The sequence below is a fragment of the Bison bison genome, unplaced genomic scaffold (genome assembly GCF_000754665.1).
Source record: "Bison bison bison isolate TAMUID 2011002044 unplaced genomic scaffold, Bison_UMD1.0 scf7180017864333, whole genome shotgun sequence".
NCBI lineage: Eukaryota > Metazoa > Chordata > Mammalia > Artiodactyla > Bovidae > Bison > Bison bison.
In genome coordinates this window covers 1,979,246-1,995,592 of record NW_011494905.1, presented here as the reverse complement: position 1 = coordinate 1,995,592, position 16,347 = coordinate 1,979,246, and the positions used below count along the sequence as shown (strand labels likewise).

The 16,347-nt window shown below is 38.1% G+C and overlaps 1 protein-coding gene across 2 annotated transcripts in view; it reads left to right on the top strand.

Moving 5' to 3' along the window:
• TBCCD1 (TBCC domain containing 1) overlaps positions 1-16,347 on the top strand; it is a 27,357-nt gene that overhangs the window by 4,192 nt on the left and 6,818 nt on the right. For both annotated transcript variants that reach the window (XM_010853892.1, XM_010853891.1), the window contains exons 2-6: positions 2,112-2,490; positions 7,168-7,323; positions 9,733-10,099; positions 11,872-12,058; positions 12,192-12,689. In XM_010853892.1, the coding sequence (XP_010852194.1) occupies positions 2,155-2,490; positions 7,168-7,323; positions 9,733-10,099; positions 11,872-12,058; positions 12,192-12,689 (1,544 nt within the window). In that variant the 5' untranslated portion in view covers positions 2,112-2,154. The remainder of the gene's footprint in view (positions 1-2,111; positions 2,491-7,167; positions 7,324-9,732; positions 10,100-11,871; positions 12,059-12,191; positions 12,690-16,347) is intronic.

Here is a 16,347-nt window from a genome sequence, read left to right as displayed (position 1 = left end):
ACCTGCATCGTCTGATTTTACTCAGAAAATTCGAAGATAGCTGTCATCCACCCTTTCACACCCTTTCTGAGGTTCATGCTTCCATGATTCTTCACTTGGCCCTTACGTGGCCCTCCATTTAAGACCACTCATTCTGGTAATTCTCTTCTAGACTCACTCCCACTTTCCAGATTCTCCTAAAACTGGGTTCCTAAAGTATTAATATATATGTGTGTAAGTAGCTCAGTTCTGAAGTCAGATTGACTTGAATTCTAATCCAGGTTTCTCTGCCAACTCAAGTATGTGACTCTAGGTAAGTAACTCACTTAACTTTTCTAAGCCCCAGTTTTCTCATCTGAAAATGGGGATAATATATGTATCTCTAGGTGATTGTAAGGATGAAAGAAGGTGAAAAGCATGAAATACTTAGAATGCTGCCTAGCACATAATAAGCACGTAATTTATGTCCGTTATTTTTTGAACAGAGAATTCCCCAAAGAAGCACAGCTTTCTTAGAATCAAGTGCCAAACAAAAATAGCAGTAAAACTTTTTTTCATCCAGTCATAAAATGAAGGTTTTTAAAGTGAAGTTAATGCTGAGGCGTGCTCAATGAAAACCATTGGTTGGTCAACTGATGGAAAATTTTATATAATCATTTTGGAAAGCAGTGGATGTATGGCGGGAACTTGTGAAATGTCAATTACTTCATTTCACAAATGCACATTTGAAAATTTTCTCTGGGAATTAATCACAAGCCGGAATATATGCAGAAAGGTGGTAATTACAGCATTATTTATAAAAGTGAAAACATTAAACTTTTTATTGTGGAAAAATTTCACATATATAAAAGTAGAATAGGTAAGTGAACCCCCACGTGCCCATCATCCAGCTTCAACAATGATCACTATTTTGTCTGTCTTGTTTTTGTGAAAAAATATAAATTTACAAGGTGTCTGAAAATAGAACAGATGAATAAACTGGAGTATCTTTTTTCAGCTTTTAAAATAATACAGAATTGTACTATACAATGCAGAATATACAGTATTATCACAACTATGAACATTCAAAAACCTGTGTAGAAAAGGAAGTACAGTAAAATATTAACCAGTTTCCCTTTGGTGGTAGGCCTGTGGATACTTTCCTCCCCTTCCATTTTTAGATATTTAATAAATATTCCATTAAAATGGTATATTGTTGTTAACAACAAGCAATGAACAAACAAAATCTAAAAATATTGCTCCTGAACTAAGGACAATAGAATATGCCAGAGCAGGTTCACTGTTACAGAAAATAAAGATGCTTTAATTTCCTTGATCAGTTTTTTCGGTTTGTGTTTACATGGGCGTTCTTGTCTGCCACCTCTGCTAGTGCTTGATGTTGCACTCATATGGGCAACTAACACATCCAAATCTTTAATCAATCTCATCCTCTATATGTAAGTGATTGGACTTTGAAATTTTATTCCCCTTATTTTGATTAGTGTTTGCCCTCAGGGTAGAGCAAGATTTCTGGTGATAGGATGGCTCTTTTTTTCCATTTCTTCTTTTCTTTATCCTGAGCAGGCATCTATCTCATACCTCACGCATTTATACACTTCCTAGAACAACCACTTTCAACAAGTCAGATGGTTTTATCACATTTTTTTCTTGCTCAAATAGATTATGATGAGATCTGACCAAAAGATCTATTTTGTTTTTGTTTGATGAACTGGATTCACTTTTTAAACTGAATCTAGTACATGAAACTAGCACATGTAAACGGAGAAGGCAATGGCACCCCACTCCAGCACTCTTGCTTGGAAAATCCCATGAACGGAGGAGCCTGGTGGGCCGCAGTCCATGGGGTCGCTAAGAGTTGGACACTACTGAGCGACTTCACTTTCATTTTTCACTTTCATGCATTGGAGAAGGAAATGGCAACCCACTCAGTGTTCTTGTCTGGAGAATCCCAGGGACGGGGGAGCCTGGTGGGCTGCCGTCTATGGGGTCGCACAGAGTCGGACACGACTGAAGTGACTTAGCAGCAGCAGCAGCAGTACATTTAAAAACAGTTAAGGGAAAGGTCACCTTACAAGAAAATGTGTAAATGAGTTTTGTTTCAGATTAGTTTGTAAAGAAACTTTGTTTCCTAGGTATGCAAAGAAGCCTTTTCACGCAGATGTCCTTAGAGATAATATGGATCAGTCCGGAGTTCTCCTCTGGGTGAAAGCAGAACCCTTCATAGTGGGTGCCTTGCAGATTCCCCCTCCGTCCAAGTTCAGTCTTCACTATCTCAGGAAGATATCCACGTACGTGCGAACACGGACCATAGAGGGAGGTTACCCACGCCTGTCTTGGTCTACATGGAGGCACATTGCATGTGGGAAGCTGCAGTTGGCTAAGGATCTGGCATGGCTTTACTTTGAAATGTTTGATAGTCTTGCAATGAAGAAACCAGAGGAGCGCCTGGAATGGTCTGAGATTCTGTCCAACTGCATGTCTGAGGATGAAGTCGAAAAGCAAAGAAATCAGGTATCAATTTATATGTGTGTGTGTTTAGTTACTTTGGGAAATAAACTATTTGTACTAGCTGTAGAGTGTGCAAGTTTTAGATTTTATTTATTAATATTTTAATGATGGTCAACTTTATTTTTTTGTATTTATTTTTTTAATATATTTATTTTAATTGGAGGTTAATTACTTTACAATATTGTATAGGTTTTGCCATACATCAACATGAATCCGCCACAGGTATACACGTGTTCCCCATCCTGAACCCCCCTCCCTTCTCCCTCCCTGTACCATCCCTCTGGGTTGTCCCAGTGCACCAGCCCCAAGCATCCAGTATCGTGCATTGAATCTGGACTGGCGATTCGTTTCATATATGATATTATACATGTTTAGATTTTAATGACCATGTGATCCCAAAGCACCATTTAAGTTTTAGCATTTCCAGTTTGGCAGTATTTAGTGAATTAGTCCTTACTTAGCAATCCATACTCATCTACTTTCAAAGTGATAATGATATAGAAACCCTGTAATTGGAAGAGGGAAATATTTTCATTGACATTAAAACTAGTATTGAGGTATGTGAGTGCTTACGATCTGTTGACTGTTACGGTAAGAGCACCTGCCTGCTTTTAAGTGTGCATTTGCTGTGTGCTGGGAGTCAAAGATAATTAGACTAGCAGCTCTGCCCTCATGGAGCTCATAGACTAGTAGGGGAAGCTGGTATGTGTAAAAGGTGCTATTTAATAAACATTTCTTCAAAGAAGACATGCAGATGACCAACGATGTTAATTATTAGAGAAGTACAAATCAAAAACCACATTGAATTCTACTCAGTACTCTGAAATGACCAATATGGGAAAAGAATCTAAAAAAGAGTGGATATATGTGTAACTGATTCACTTTGTTGTGCACCTCAAACTAACAGACCTTGTAAATCAACTGTTATTGTATTAGTCACTCAGTCATGTCCAACTCTTTGTGACCCCATCGGCTGTAGCCCACCAGGCTCCTCTGTGCATGGGATTCTCCAGGCAAGAATACTGGAGTGGGTTGCCATTCCCTTCTCCAGGGGATCTTCCCAACATAGGCATCAAATCTGGGTCTCCAGCATTGCAGGCAGGTTCTTTTCCATCTGAGCCACTAGCGAAGCCCAAATCAACTATACTCTAATAAAAATTGTTTAATAAAAACCACTCTGAGGTATTACCTCACACCATTCAGAATGGCTATCATCAAAAAATCTACAAATAACAAATGCTGGGGAGGGTGTGGAGAAAAGACTACCTTGCAAACTGTTGACGGGAATGTAAATTGGTACAGCCACTATGGAAAACAGTATGGAGGTTCCTTAAAATAAAAATAAAGCTACCATATGATCCAGCAATCCCACTCTTGGACCTATATCCAAAGAAAACTCTAATTTGAAAAGCGGCAAGTACCCCAGTGTTCATGGCAGCATGTTTACATTTGCTAACACTTGGAGGCAACCTAAGTGTCTGTCAACAGATGAATGGATAAGGAAGACACATATGTTAATTACTTATCATAGAAAAGAATGAAAAGAATGCAATCATGCCATTTGCAACAACATGGATGATCCTAGAGATTATCATACTAAATGAAGTAAGACAGAGAAAAACAAATATGATACCACTTCTATGTGGATATAGAAAATAGTACAAATGAACTTATTTGCAAAACTGAAACAGACTCATAGCCATAGAGAACAAACTTGTGAAGTGGGGAGATAAATTAGGAGTATGGGGTTAACAGATGCACACTACCATATATAAAAGAGATAAACAACAAGGATCTGCTATATGGCATAGGGAACTATATTCAATATCTCATAATACACTAATGGAAAAGAATCAAATGTATATATATAATGGAAAATAATCAAATTGTGTGTGTTGTGTGTGTGTGTAACCGAATCACTTTGCTGTACACATGAAATTTAACACAATATTGTACATCAACTATATTTCAGTTTAAAAAGTACTATTTAATAGAATGGAATGAACAGTAAAAGTATGCAGAGTACAGAAACAGAAGAGAGAAGAGAATAGTTAATTCTGGTGATGAGGAAAGATTTCACAGGGAAAGTATATTAATCAGAGTAAACTTATTACAGTAACAAGTGAGTCCAGCATTTCAGTGGCTTAGTGCAATAACATTTTATTTCTTATTCATGCGGCAGTCCAACATAAGGCGTCTGGTTGGATGAGTCTCTAGGCTGCTGTTGTCTAAGCAAATGACTCAGGGATCTAGGCATCTTCTGTCTTTTAGAGCCACTATTGTACTAGTCTGCTTTGCTGCAGTTAAAAACAAACAAAAATGAAATTCCAGTGGCTTACAGTAACTGGAGTTTATTTCTTGCTTATTTGACTTTTAGTTTGCACCTTAGTGAAAGCTCTTTTCCAGGCTCTGGCTCTGTTTCTGCCCATTTGGGGACTCAGGCTGAAGGAACAGCTTCTGTGAAGGTCATGCCTGTCTTATGATAGAAGGGAAGAGCAAAAGAATAGGAGAAAAGTTTTGACACCTCTTAAAACTTTTGCTCAGATGTGACATAAACGGCAGCTACTTTTGTTCCACTGGCTAAAGCCTTGTCATGTGTCCTTGCCTGATATTATTAAGATGGGAGGGAATCTGCCTCATAGGAAGTAGGGAAATCCTGTGGCCATAGATAGAGCCATGTAAGCCCCTTGGAAGATGAGGAAGTGAAAATTGCAAATAAAATACAGTTTGCTACGGCCATGCCCACTAGGGCCTGAGTCCTTCACGCCTATTCTTTGGGAGGCTTGAAAGTATTATGTGTAAATCCACCCATATTCCATTGATTGTAACCCAGTTATGCCATATCCAGTTTCAAAGGAGGCTGGGAAATGCCATCTGATTGTGTGCTCAAGGAGGGAAAGGTATTTAATTAGCACCTAGTGAGACTCTACCACATGAAATAATATCTAAACAAAGTTTTGGAAATTGAAAAAAAGTTTGGCAAGCAACCAGGAGGAGAAGGGCATTATAATTAGTTGTTGTTCAGTCGCTAAATCATGTTCAACTGTTTGTGACCCCATGAACTTCAGCACTCCAGGCTTCCCTCTCCTTTGCTCTCTCTCAGAGTTTGCCCAGGTTCACGTCCATTGCATCAGTGGTGCCATCCAACCATCTCATCCTCTGTTGCCCCCTTCTCCTCCTGCCTTCAATCTTTCCCAGCATCAGGGTCTTTTCCAGGAGTCCGCTCTTGGCATCAATTGGCCAAGGTGTCAGAGCTTCAGCATCAGCCCTTAAACATTTATTGAGTGCCTACTATGTGCAGTAGTGAGTGCTGTGGATACAGAGATGAATAAAACCTTCAAGAAGCCCCAGTGTTTTTTGAGTGCTTACTATGTGTGCTAGTTATTAGGAACATAAAAATGAAAAAGAGATCTCATAGTCTCATGGAGAGGCGGGTATATGGAGAAGTAATGACAGTATAACACATAATTATTAAACGGAAGTACTAATATGTATAAAATCAGGAAGTTATGTTGAGTGAAAAAAGTCAGTCCCAAAAGATGACATACTGTGATTCTGTTTATGTAACATTCTTGAAATGACAAAATTATGGAAACAGAGAACAGAAAAGTGGCCAGGGGCTGAAGAAGGGGTGAGGGAAGGTGGGAAGTCGGTGTGGCTATAAAAGGGCAACATGAGGATCTGTGTGTGGATGGAAGTGTTCTTTACCTTGACTGCATCCATGTCAATACCCTGTCAATACTATGGCACAATAGTTTTGCAAGATGGGAAATTGAGTAAAGAGTACATCAGATCTTTGTTCTTGCAGCTGCATGTGAAACTACACTTACCTCAAAAGGTTCAGTTAAGAAAGTAACTTTAGTTAAGAAAACAACCTAAAAAAAAAATACATGGATTCATGAGGTTCCATGTTGACTGCTGATCTGAATAGCTAGGTTTAGGTGGTTCTGAGAACCCATATTTTTAAGTTCCTTAGGCTTCATGATTTTGAGCTGTGTTGGCAATCAGGGTGAATATAGCTGTAGTCCCAGAGGTATTACTTCACTTTTTTGCCTCCATTGTATGTGTATGGGAATGGGTATATGAGGATAATCATGAGCTTCAAACCATACCTTCTTCAAATAAATGATTTAGAAACATTTGTCAGGCCAGTAGTATTTTTTTTTCAATCAAGCACTTTTTAAAGAATTTGATGAAAACCTGAGGCCTACTCCTCCACAGAATACCATACACCAAAAAATTACATACAATTTCAGATGTTACCCTGATATCCTAAACTTTCTTGATTAGTTTATGATTATGTTTAACTTCTGTGTCTTGATTAAATTTCCTTCCTTTCTTTCTACTTTTTAATTCAAATTACCAAGGTTTATTAAATATAATTTTAAACTTCTGAAATAATATACTTCTAAAAAGAATGGGCTTCATGACTTTTGGGAGAGAATATCAGTGGCCATAGATGCTACATAGCTTTCTGAGAAGATAAGTGACTCCAGTTTAGTTTTAGACACTCCATCTGGGTGCCAGAGACACCTGCATCCAATGCTAGAAACATGTTTCATTTGCCCTTTTAGGGTCAGAACACTGTTGTGACTTCTTTTACTATACCTACTTAGTTGTAGACTAGTGGTTGATGTCATTTTAGGACATGGGTTCATCATTTATTTTCTTCTTGGACAGCTTTCCGTGGACACCCTGCAGTTTCTGCTCTTCTTACATATACAGCAGTTAAACAAGGTCTCCCTGAGGACATCTTTGATTGGGGAAGAGTGGCCTAGTCCCAGACACAGAGCTCAGTCTCCTGACCTGACTGAAAAATCCAGTTGTCATAATAAGGTACTGTTTAAATTATGGTCTCTTTCTCTGACAGGGATAATTTTCGAGGGAGATATATTGCCTTCATTAAAAATTACTTTGAATAACTTATATAAGCCAGAGATTTGCTGGCTTGTTTTGTTTTGATTTTTTTCCTATTTATAAAACAAAATCAACATGTGCAGTCTTAATCAACATAGAGAAGTGATTTCAGTTCCTTCAATGACACAAAAATCACTTAGATAATTTTCTGGCAAATCATTTACTTGACTCTTAATTAGTGTTCACATTTTTGCAAATGTTGATGAATTCAATTTCACATGATTGTAGGCAAGTCAGTTAACTTCTCTTGCTTCGCTTCTTTTCTCTGCGTGGGGATGATAATGCCTATTTCTGAGTGGCTGTGAGAATTCAGTAATATACAGCACATGACTTGTTGCACAGTAAGCACCAGTATATGGTGACTTTAATTTGTGTATGGCATCTCCCAGCAACTGACTGGATCAGGGATGGACACTTGACTAGAGTAACCCATTCCTTGGCATGAATTTGAAAGTGGTCTGATTTGAAATGATGACCATGGCCCAAACAATACCCCAAGGGGTTGAAGAAATTACCAATTGGTGATGGGTATTTGAGCTGGTAGCTCATGTGGCATTGAGACCAGCACAGCTAGCACATTTGTGAGTGACCTGGAGTTATGATGGATTAAACTCTGAGGGAATCAGAGAAAAAGAAGAGAATGGAACAGATATGCAGAGCGTCCTGGGAGAGGAAGAGGTTCAAACTGGCTTTCCGGTTCCGGTTCTGATGAGGCCTCCCTGTACTTCCATTTGGGAGATGACTATGTGTCCCTGCAGTAAATCTCCCTTCACTTAAATTAACTTGTATTCCTTGTGCCAGTGAAAGTTACTACCAGCCAGCCATCCATGCTCTCTTTATCACCACCCTTACCTACTTAGTTGTCAAGCCTTATTGATTCTGATTCCAAAATAACTTTAAAAATTTGTCTTTCTTCTTCTTCTTATATAGGTCCTAGTGTCTTTTTTTTTTTTTTTGCTTTTATTTCTGGTATTAGATCCTACTTGATCATCCTGCTTTTAATCTATAGCCCACCTACTACACTGGAGTTTCCTAAATACAGATCAGTTGTATCCATCTCCTGTCAGAACTCCACCAGTGAATTCTCACTGTCATTGTTGTCTTCACCCTTGTACTCTTGGAGTCCTCTCCAGCCTGCTTACTACGGGGGAGGGAGATGCAGCAAGAAGGGGGAAGAGCAGGTGAGGTTGTGGGCAGCTCTGCTTTGAAGTGTTCCCTGGCATCCAAAAGAGAGTTTATTCAAAAGAGAAAATGGTATAGCTGTTTACAAAATAGTTTGAAAATCTCTGGCACACACAATGAAGCCTAGAGACCTTAGTATTTCATGCAAGGCTTTTGCTGAATGGACACTACCTACCATTTTACCTTCCTCTGCCACTTCCCAGCATGCTCCCTACACCCCACCCAGAATTTTCTCTCAACATAGCATGTAATTTTACTCCTATGGGCCTTTGGATGCAGTTTACTAGGGCTAGAATGCCTTTTTTCCTGATCTGTTTGCAAAACTACCAATGTCAATCAAGAATCTATTCAAACAGCACTACACTAAGATTTGTTTTCCCCAAATGATGTTCTTGTTCCTCTCCTGCCCATAGAACATCTTTCAGATCTCTGCTATAGGTCTTATCTCATTGTGTTTTAGTTTATGTTGTCATTTCACTACACAGATGCTGAATTCCTTGAGGACAGGAACCATGTCTTACTCAGTTTGTATAATTCATCACATAACACTGGTCATATCACATAAGAGGTATTCAAAAAAATATGTCAAATGAATGAGCCAAGTTATTAGAATGTCTACTAACTCAAAGCTTATTCCCAAAGTAATAACTTCTTTTAAATCTGACTACTGTAAGATCAGTTGCCTTTTTTCATCAGATTTTGAAATTCTGTGATTTGAGAAGGTAAATTTAAAAAACCTAGTGCTTCATGAAATGTTTGATGTAAACTTTTAGAATATTTACTAGCTGTGTGACCTTGGGCAAATTTCTTTTTGTATCTCCATTTCTTCATCTGTGAAATGGGCATGGTAATGGCATCTAATTTAAGACTGTTGCTAGGACTAAATAATGATAAAGTTTCTTTAACAGTGCTTGGCACACACTGAAGCTTAGCTACTAGTGTTACTTTTGGATTATCTTAGGTAGGATAGAATCTCTTTATACCTATCACATGCACAGAAAATCTTTGTAAGTTTTGTATAGTCACCTTAAATGCTTTTGGGGGGATGAGGCAAAGTATAAACATAAAACAATTAAAATATGAAAGTTTCAGATCTCACTGAATCTCGTTGTTCTGTTAAGAGTGCTTTCTTTTGATATTTTTTAGAACTGGAATGATTACAGTCATCAGGCTTTTGTCTGTGATCATCTGTCAGATCTCCTTGAGCTGCTTTTAGACCCAGAGCAACTTACTGCATCATTTCATTCAACCCACAGTAGTCTAGTCTCTCGGGAAGCTGTTGTGGCGCTCAGCTTTCTTATCGAAGGTACAGTGAGTGGAGCTAGGAAGATATATCCGCTCTATGAACTTGCACTGTGGCATCCACTGCATGCGGAAACGGGCTTCTCAAAGGCCTCTAAGACTTTTTCTTTCTACAAGCTGGAAGCCTGGTTAAGGACCTGCTTGACTGGGAATCCATTTGGTACATCTGCTTGCCTCAAGTCTGGAAAGAAATTGGCTTGGGCTCACCAAGGTATTTATTAATATCTTAATCTATATTAAATTGAATGACAGGTTATGGAACCTAGTATTTTCTGGTGTATTAGTGATCACACATCTTTTGTGGAAGACCTCAAGAATATTGCTACAATAAAAGGGAAAAAAGGGAACATCTCTTTTGTAAATGACTTTTTCTCAAGGCAGCAACAATCTCAGTTGACTCATTAGTCCAACTTGCTTTGGTTGCAGCTAACAGAAACTCCAACTTCAGTTAGTTCTTTCTTTGCTTTACTTTTGTCTTTTCTGGCTCGTTTTCCCTCTCACTCTCATGCTGATTTGTTTGAAGCTTTCCCATTTTCTGTGCCATTTAGCAGAAATTGGCTAATCCACAGTTATACCCTCATAGAGTTGTTGCAAAAATGAAGTTCTTTTAGCTATACAGACACAGGCAGACTAGCTATTTCTGAATTAGAAATGTAAATTTATAGTAGAGAGAATTTGGCTTTGGTTGCAAAGGTATCTACTTCTGATCGTCCAGTGATGGCTAACGGGATAGGTTCAGGTACTGTATGACTTCTTGGAGCCCAGGTATAAGTTTTAAGAGACGAGAGCCTCAGAAATAGGTGCTGCACTAAGGCAAATGCCAGGCAAAATTAATGGGAAAAGACTAGAATATACTTCCAAAATCTTTGAGTTTCAGAGATAAAGAGAAAATAGTTTCCATGCAAATGTAAAAAAAAAAAAAAATCACTTTTGTATCAAATTTTTGTAATGCTAAAATTCAGAAAACAGTTGAGCAACATCTACAATGATCCAAGTATTTTATATGCAACCAAGTTATTGCTCTAGCATGAGGTCAGACTCTCAGGTATGTATGGCTCCTATAAACAGGAGATACTATATAATTATTGATGTTGATAAAAGAAATATAAGTGCAAGTAAGTTTTTAAACATTGTTAGGTTAAGTACTAGGAGGAAAAAGGACATCTGACCTCTTAGGATTACAAAATGTGTTAGATAGTAGGATTACAAATAATTTTTATCTTGTTTTACTTATAGTATTTAAAAGTTTTCTGCAGTAGCCGTATATTAGTTTTCTAATAAAAGAAAACAAGAATTGTTTTAAAAGAAGAATAGCGTACTACGTGACCTCTCCACATTTGGCAGTTTTCTTTACAAGAGTGGTCCTGGTGGCTTGCAGGGAAGTACAGTCTGAGAAAGCAATGACGTCATGGGGAGACTGTGTTAGGAGGGCAGCCTGCACAGAGTTTTTGAGTGTGAGTTTGTGCAAGGCACCATGTCTGAGAGGAAGATGTACTCTCAGTAATGATCCCGGGAGTAAAGACATGAACCTAAATAGAATGCATGGAATGATGTGGTAAGTAACTTGGGAGGAGTTCAGAATTTGTATTATGGCAATTTAAAAAGAATATTTCAGAGTTGGGATGATAAATTAAGGTGAGTTGGGGAAGATACTTGAATTGCGTCAACTCTACCACTTACTAGCCATATGGCCTTAGGCACATTACTTAACTTGAAGAGTAGACATGAAAAAAATCTTAGATCTATAGGCAATCTTGAATGGATTGTAGATTTAACCTTTTTTTAAAAAGACAATTTAAAATTTGGCAACATACAGAAAAGCACAGAGAGTAGTATAGCATACAGCTCTTTACCTGACACTCAGATCTAACACTTTTTAAACCTGTTATGTATCTAATTTTAGACATATGGACATGTAGATATGTATGAGCTCATTTGGATGGTGAAACTTTGAAACTATCTTTATGTATTTTTCTTAAATAGTTGAAGGGACAACCAAGAGAGCGAAGATTGCCTGTAATACTCACGTGGCCCCAAGGATGCACCGCATGGTGGTGATGAGCCAGGTTTACAAGCAGACGTTGGCCAAGAGCTCAGATACTCTGGTGGGGGCACATGTAAAGATCCATCGTTGCAACGAGTCTTTTATATATCTGCTCTCCCCCTTACGGTAAGCAGTCTTCATAGTGTCCTGACGTTGTTACATCTTCTTTAGAATGGGGTCCTTTTATTTGTCATCACAGAGTAATATTGTAGCCAAACGTTTTTTAATCTTATTCAAAGGAATTTACCTCATTTTTCAGATCCGTGACAATTGAGAAGTGCAGAAATAGCACCTTTGTCCTGGGCCCTGTACAGACTGCTCTTCACCTCCACAGCTGTGACAACGTTAAAGTCATTGCTGTTTGCCATCGTCTGTCCATCTCATCGACGACAGGTTGCATCTTTCACATTCTGACACCTACACGCCCCCTTATTCTCTCTGGGAACCAGAGAGTAACTTTTGCCCCTTTTCATACCCATTACCCAATGCTGGAGGACCACATGGCTAGGACCGGCCTTGCTACAGTGCCTAACTATTGGGATAATCCCATGATTGTGTGCAGAGAGAACAGCAGCCCAAGTGTCTTCCGACTCCTACCACCATGTGAATTCTATGTGTTTATTATTCCATTTGAAATGGAAGGGGACACAACAGAGATACCTGGGGGTCTTCCATCTGCATATCAGAAAGCACTGAGCCAAAGGGAAAAAAAGATACAGGTCTGGCAGAAAACTGTGAAGGAAGCTCGTTTAACAAAGTGAGTATTTTCTAGAAGTAAGTAGTAACTTGTCTTATGTAAAACTCCACGGGAAAGCAAATTAATCTGAATGCATCCTCAGTCTCTCAGTCGTGTTTGGCTGTTTTGTGACCCCATAGACTGAAGCCCGCCAGGCTCCTCTGTCCATGGAATTCTCCAGGCAAGACTACTGGAGTGGGTTGCCTTTTCCTACTCCAGGGGATCTTCCCAATCCCCAAACCTGCGTCTCCTGCATTGGCAAGTAGATTCTTTACGACTGCGCCATCTGGGAAGCCCCCCAAATTAATCTGCACATGTTTATAATTGTGCTAAACAAACAAAATAGACAAAGTGTGTCTTTTGTTAAGGTCAGTATTCCAGGTACTGTTTGGTTGGGGGATGGGAGCAAGTGGATACTCAAGTATTAGACTCCCTCCTTTTTTTTTTGGCATAGTAAATTTTATTTTTTTTATACACAAAAAACCACTTTGTATTGGGGTATAGCCAGTTAACAATGTTGTGATAGTTCCAGGGGAACAGTGAAGGGACTCAGCCATACATAATCCATGTATCCATTTTCCCCTAAAATTCCCTCCTACCCAGGCTGCCACATAACACTGAGCAGAGTTCCATGTGCTATACAATAGGTTTTTGTTAGTTATCCATTTTAAATATAGCAGTATGTACATGACCTTCCCAAATGGACTCTCTCCTTTTAAGAAGCTTCAGTTTAACTGGCAGATGATAAGACTTAAATGAAGGACCATATATAAGGTCAATCATAAATGGATTACTTTTAGTTTTTAATTTTCTCCTCTGCACTATATCGGTGGTTCTCAAATGGTTGTGTGTCAGGATCATCTAAAGAGCTTGTTAAAAATACAGGTCCTGGCTCCTCTACTCTACAGATAGACTTCCGAGAAGTCAATTCCTAATGCTGGTCCATGGACTACTGCCAGTTTTTGTCAAAGTTCCTAATTCATAGTAAAATGTGAAAAATAAGTACAGTGTTTTTAAGTAGTGCTAAATTTAGTCAACTTAGAATACTGTCTTTTATTCTGAAATTGTTTTTTTCTTACTTTGTAGGTACTGAAGTATCTTGTTTTTAATAACATGCTTGATATAATAGATGCTTATGGTTTATTATGTCCACCACAAAATTTTATTTCAAGGGTACTTGTCTTTAAACTCTAAGCCAGGGACACGCTATATATAAAGCATATATAAAGATTCAGAAAACATGAGTGTGGGTAGCTGGAGAAGATTGATGGAGGAAAAAGAATTTGTGTTGGACATTGAAAAATGAGCAGAGTTTGGATAGGAATTGAGGGTTAGGCAGAATACTTGAAACAGCACCAGAGGAACAGATGTGGAAACAGAAGCAGACTTAAGGTGTCCTGGAAATCAGTTGCTTAAACAAGATTCAGGGTGTAGATAATGATATTTAAACTTGTATGAGTAGATCAAGCCAGATTATGTAGAATCTTGCATATCAGTCAATAAGAGTTAGATTTATGTGGAATTAAATAATAGAAGGCATAAAAAGGTTTTAACAATGGAATGAAGTTCAGAAATCCATTTCATTTATTCAGGAACATTTATAGAATGCCTACAATGTGCAAACCACCTTATTAGATGGTATGGCAGATAAAGAAATGTGATTGGCACATATGAAGATCCTTTGATTAGATCTGAAAGAGGGAAGTCAGGGTGATATTACAGTATTCTAGACTAAAAAACTGGACTACAGTGGAGATAAAGGGTGTGGAAACTGGAAATACTTTGACAGGAGGCTGAACTTGGTACAAGATTTTCTAAAAAAGACAAAGATGACTTCAAAAATTGGACTCCAGTTTAGACACCTTTGATCACTTTTCTTCTGGACAGAATAGCATGTACAACTTAAAAAGTAGTGGGTGCTCAGAATAATTATTAAGTAATTATTTAATAATTAAGTAATTATTGTCTGTACAATATTTTGGTATTTAATTTTGTTAGAGATGTTAGGAAAGATAACTAAGAAACATTATAGTACCACAGGATGAAGGGGTGCTTCTCCTACAACACTGTCCATTTGGGAGCTGGAGCTAGTTTGAGAAGAGGGTATCAAGTTCTTTTGGAGGCTGTTTACATGAAATGTCCTATATCCTAATAATGTCTTGATCCTTAAGACTTAGAAAAACTCTTACTTTAATAATTGGATTCCATTTGCTTGGTATTAGTTTTTTGTTTGTTATTATTTTTCCTGATTATCATTATCTTGGAAAATAGCAGCCATTCTAAAAATGTTTCTATTTCTTATGATCCAGAGCTGTGATTTGATGTGTAAGTAGGAGTGCCTATTTTAATTAGCTCTCTTGATTTTATTGGATGTTAAAATTAGTGTTGTTCTTTGGACAGCTGTGTCTGTATTGTAGTGTAAAGTACTCTGACTCAGGAATTAGTACAGACCATGCCACTTACTGTGTGACACTGAAGGTGTCATCTGATCTATCGCTTGGCTATATCACATATATATAGTGTATTTTCTACCTGATAAGATTGATATAAAGGTTCATTAATAAAGATAACTTACAGTAATGATGCAGGTATAAGACACTGTAGTGGTGTGTCCTGTACCATGTGTAGTAGTGTGAGTGTAAGGCACCCTGCTTAGTGATGAGTTTGAAAGACATATCTTCTAGGTGAGATTGTTTACTCAATATCTGAGACATGACCTGTTAGAATTAACTTCATTCTAAGAGAAACTGTTGAAAAAAGACTCGATCCAGCCATCTAATGTTCTGGATGCATTTTTGTGGCATACGGATTAAGGAAGGAAGTATATAAGATATACTTACACACTTGCATTTAGATTCTTTAATTAAAACCCTTTTTGTTTTGTATTGAGGTATAGCAAATTAACACTGTTGTGATAGTTTCAGATACATGTATATACATATACATGTATATACATGTATCTATTCTCCTCCAAACTACTTGGTTTGTATCTCATGGATTGAGCCACCAGGATACTAATAATACGGATCAGTCATGTTCAGCTTAGCAAAACAATGCTATGACCATAAAAGTAAGTAAGACGTACTGAGCACTTACTATGTGCCCTGTACTGTTCTAAGCACCTTCTATGTATTAACTCATTTTTTCTTCCTAACGTCAAGGCTGTATATTGTCACCCTACTTATTTAACTTATATGCAGAGTACATCATGAGAAACGCTGGGCTGGATGAAGCATAAACTGGAATCAAGGCTGCCAGGAGAAATATCAATAACCTCAGATATGCAGATGACACCACCCTTATGGCAGAAAGAGAAGAAGAATTAAAGAGCCTCTTGATGAAAGTGAGAGAGGAGAGTGAAAAAGTTGGCTTAAAGCTCAACATTCAGAAAACTAAGATCATGGCATCTGGTCCCATCACTTCATGGCAAATAGATGGGGAAACAGTGGAAACACTGGCTGACTTTTTTGGGGGCTCCCAAATCACTGAAGATGGTGATTGCAGCCATGAAATTAAAAGACGCTTACTCCTTGGAAGGAAAGTTATGACCAACCTAGACAGCATATTAAAAAGCAGAGATATTACTTTGTCAACAAAGGTCCATGTAGTCAAGGCTATGGTTTTTCCAGTAGTCATGTGTGGATGTGAGAGTTGGACTATAAAGAAAGCTGAGCGTAGA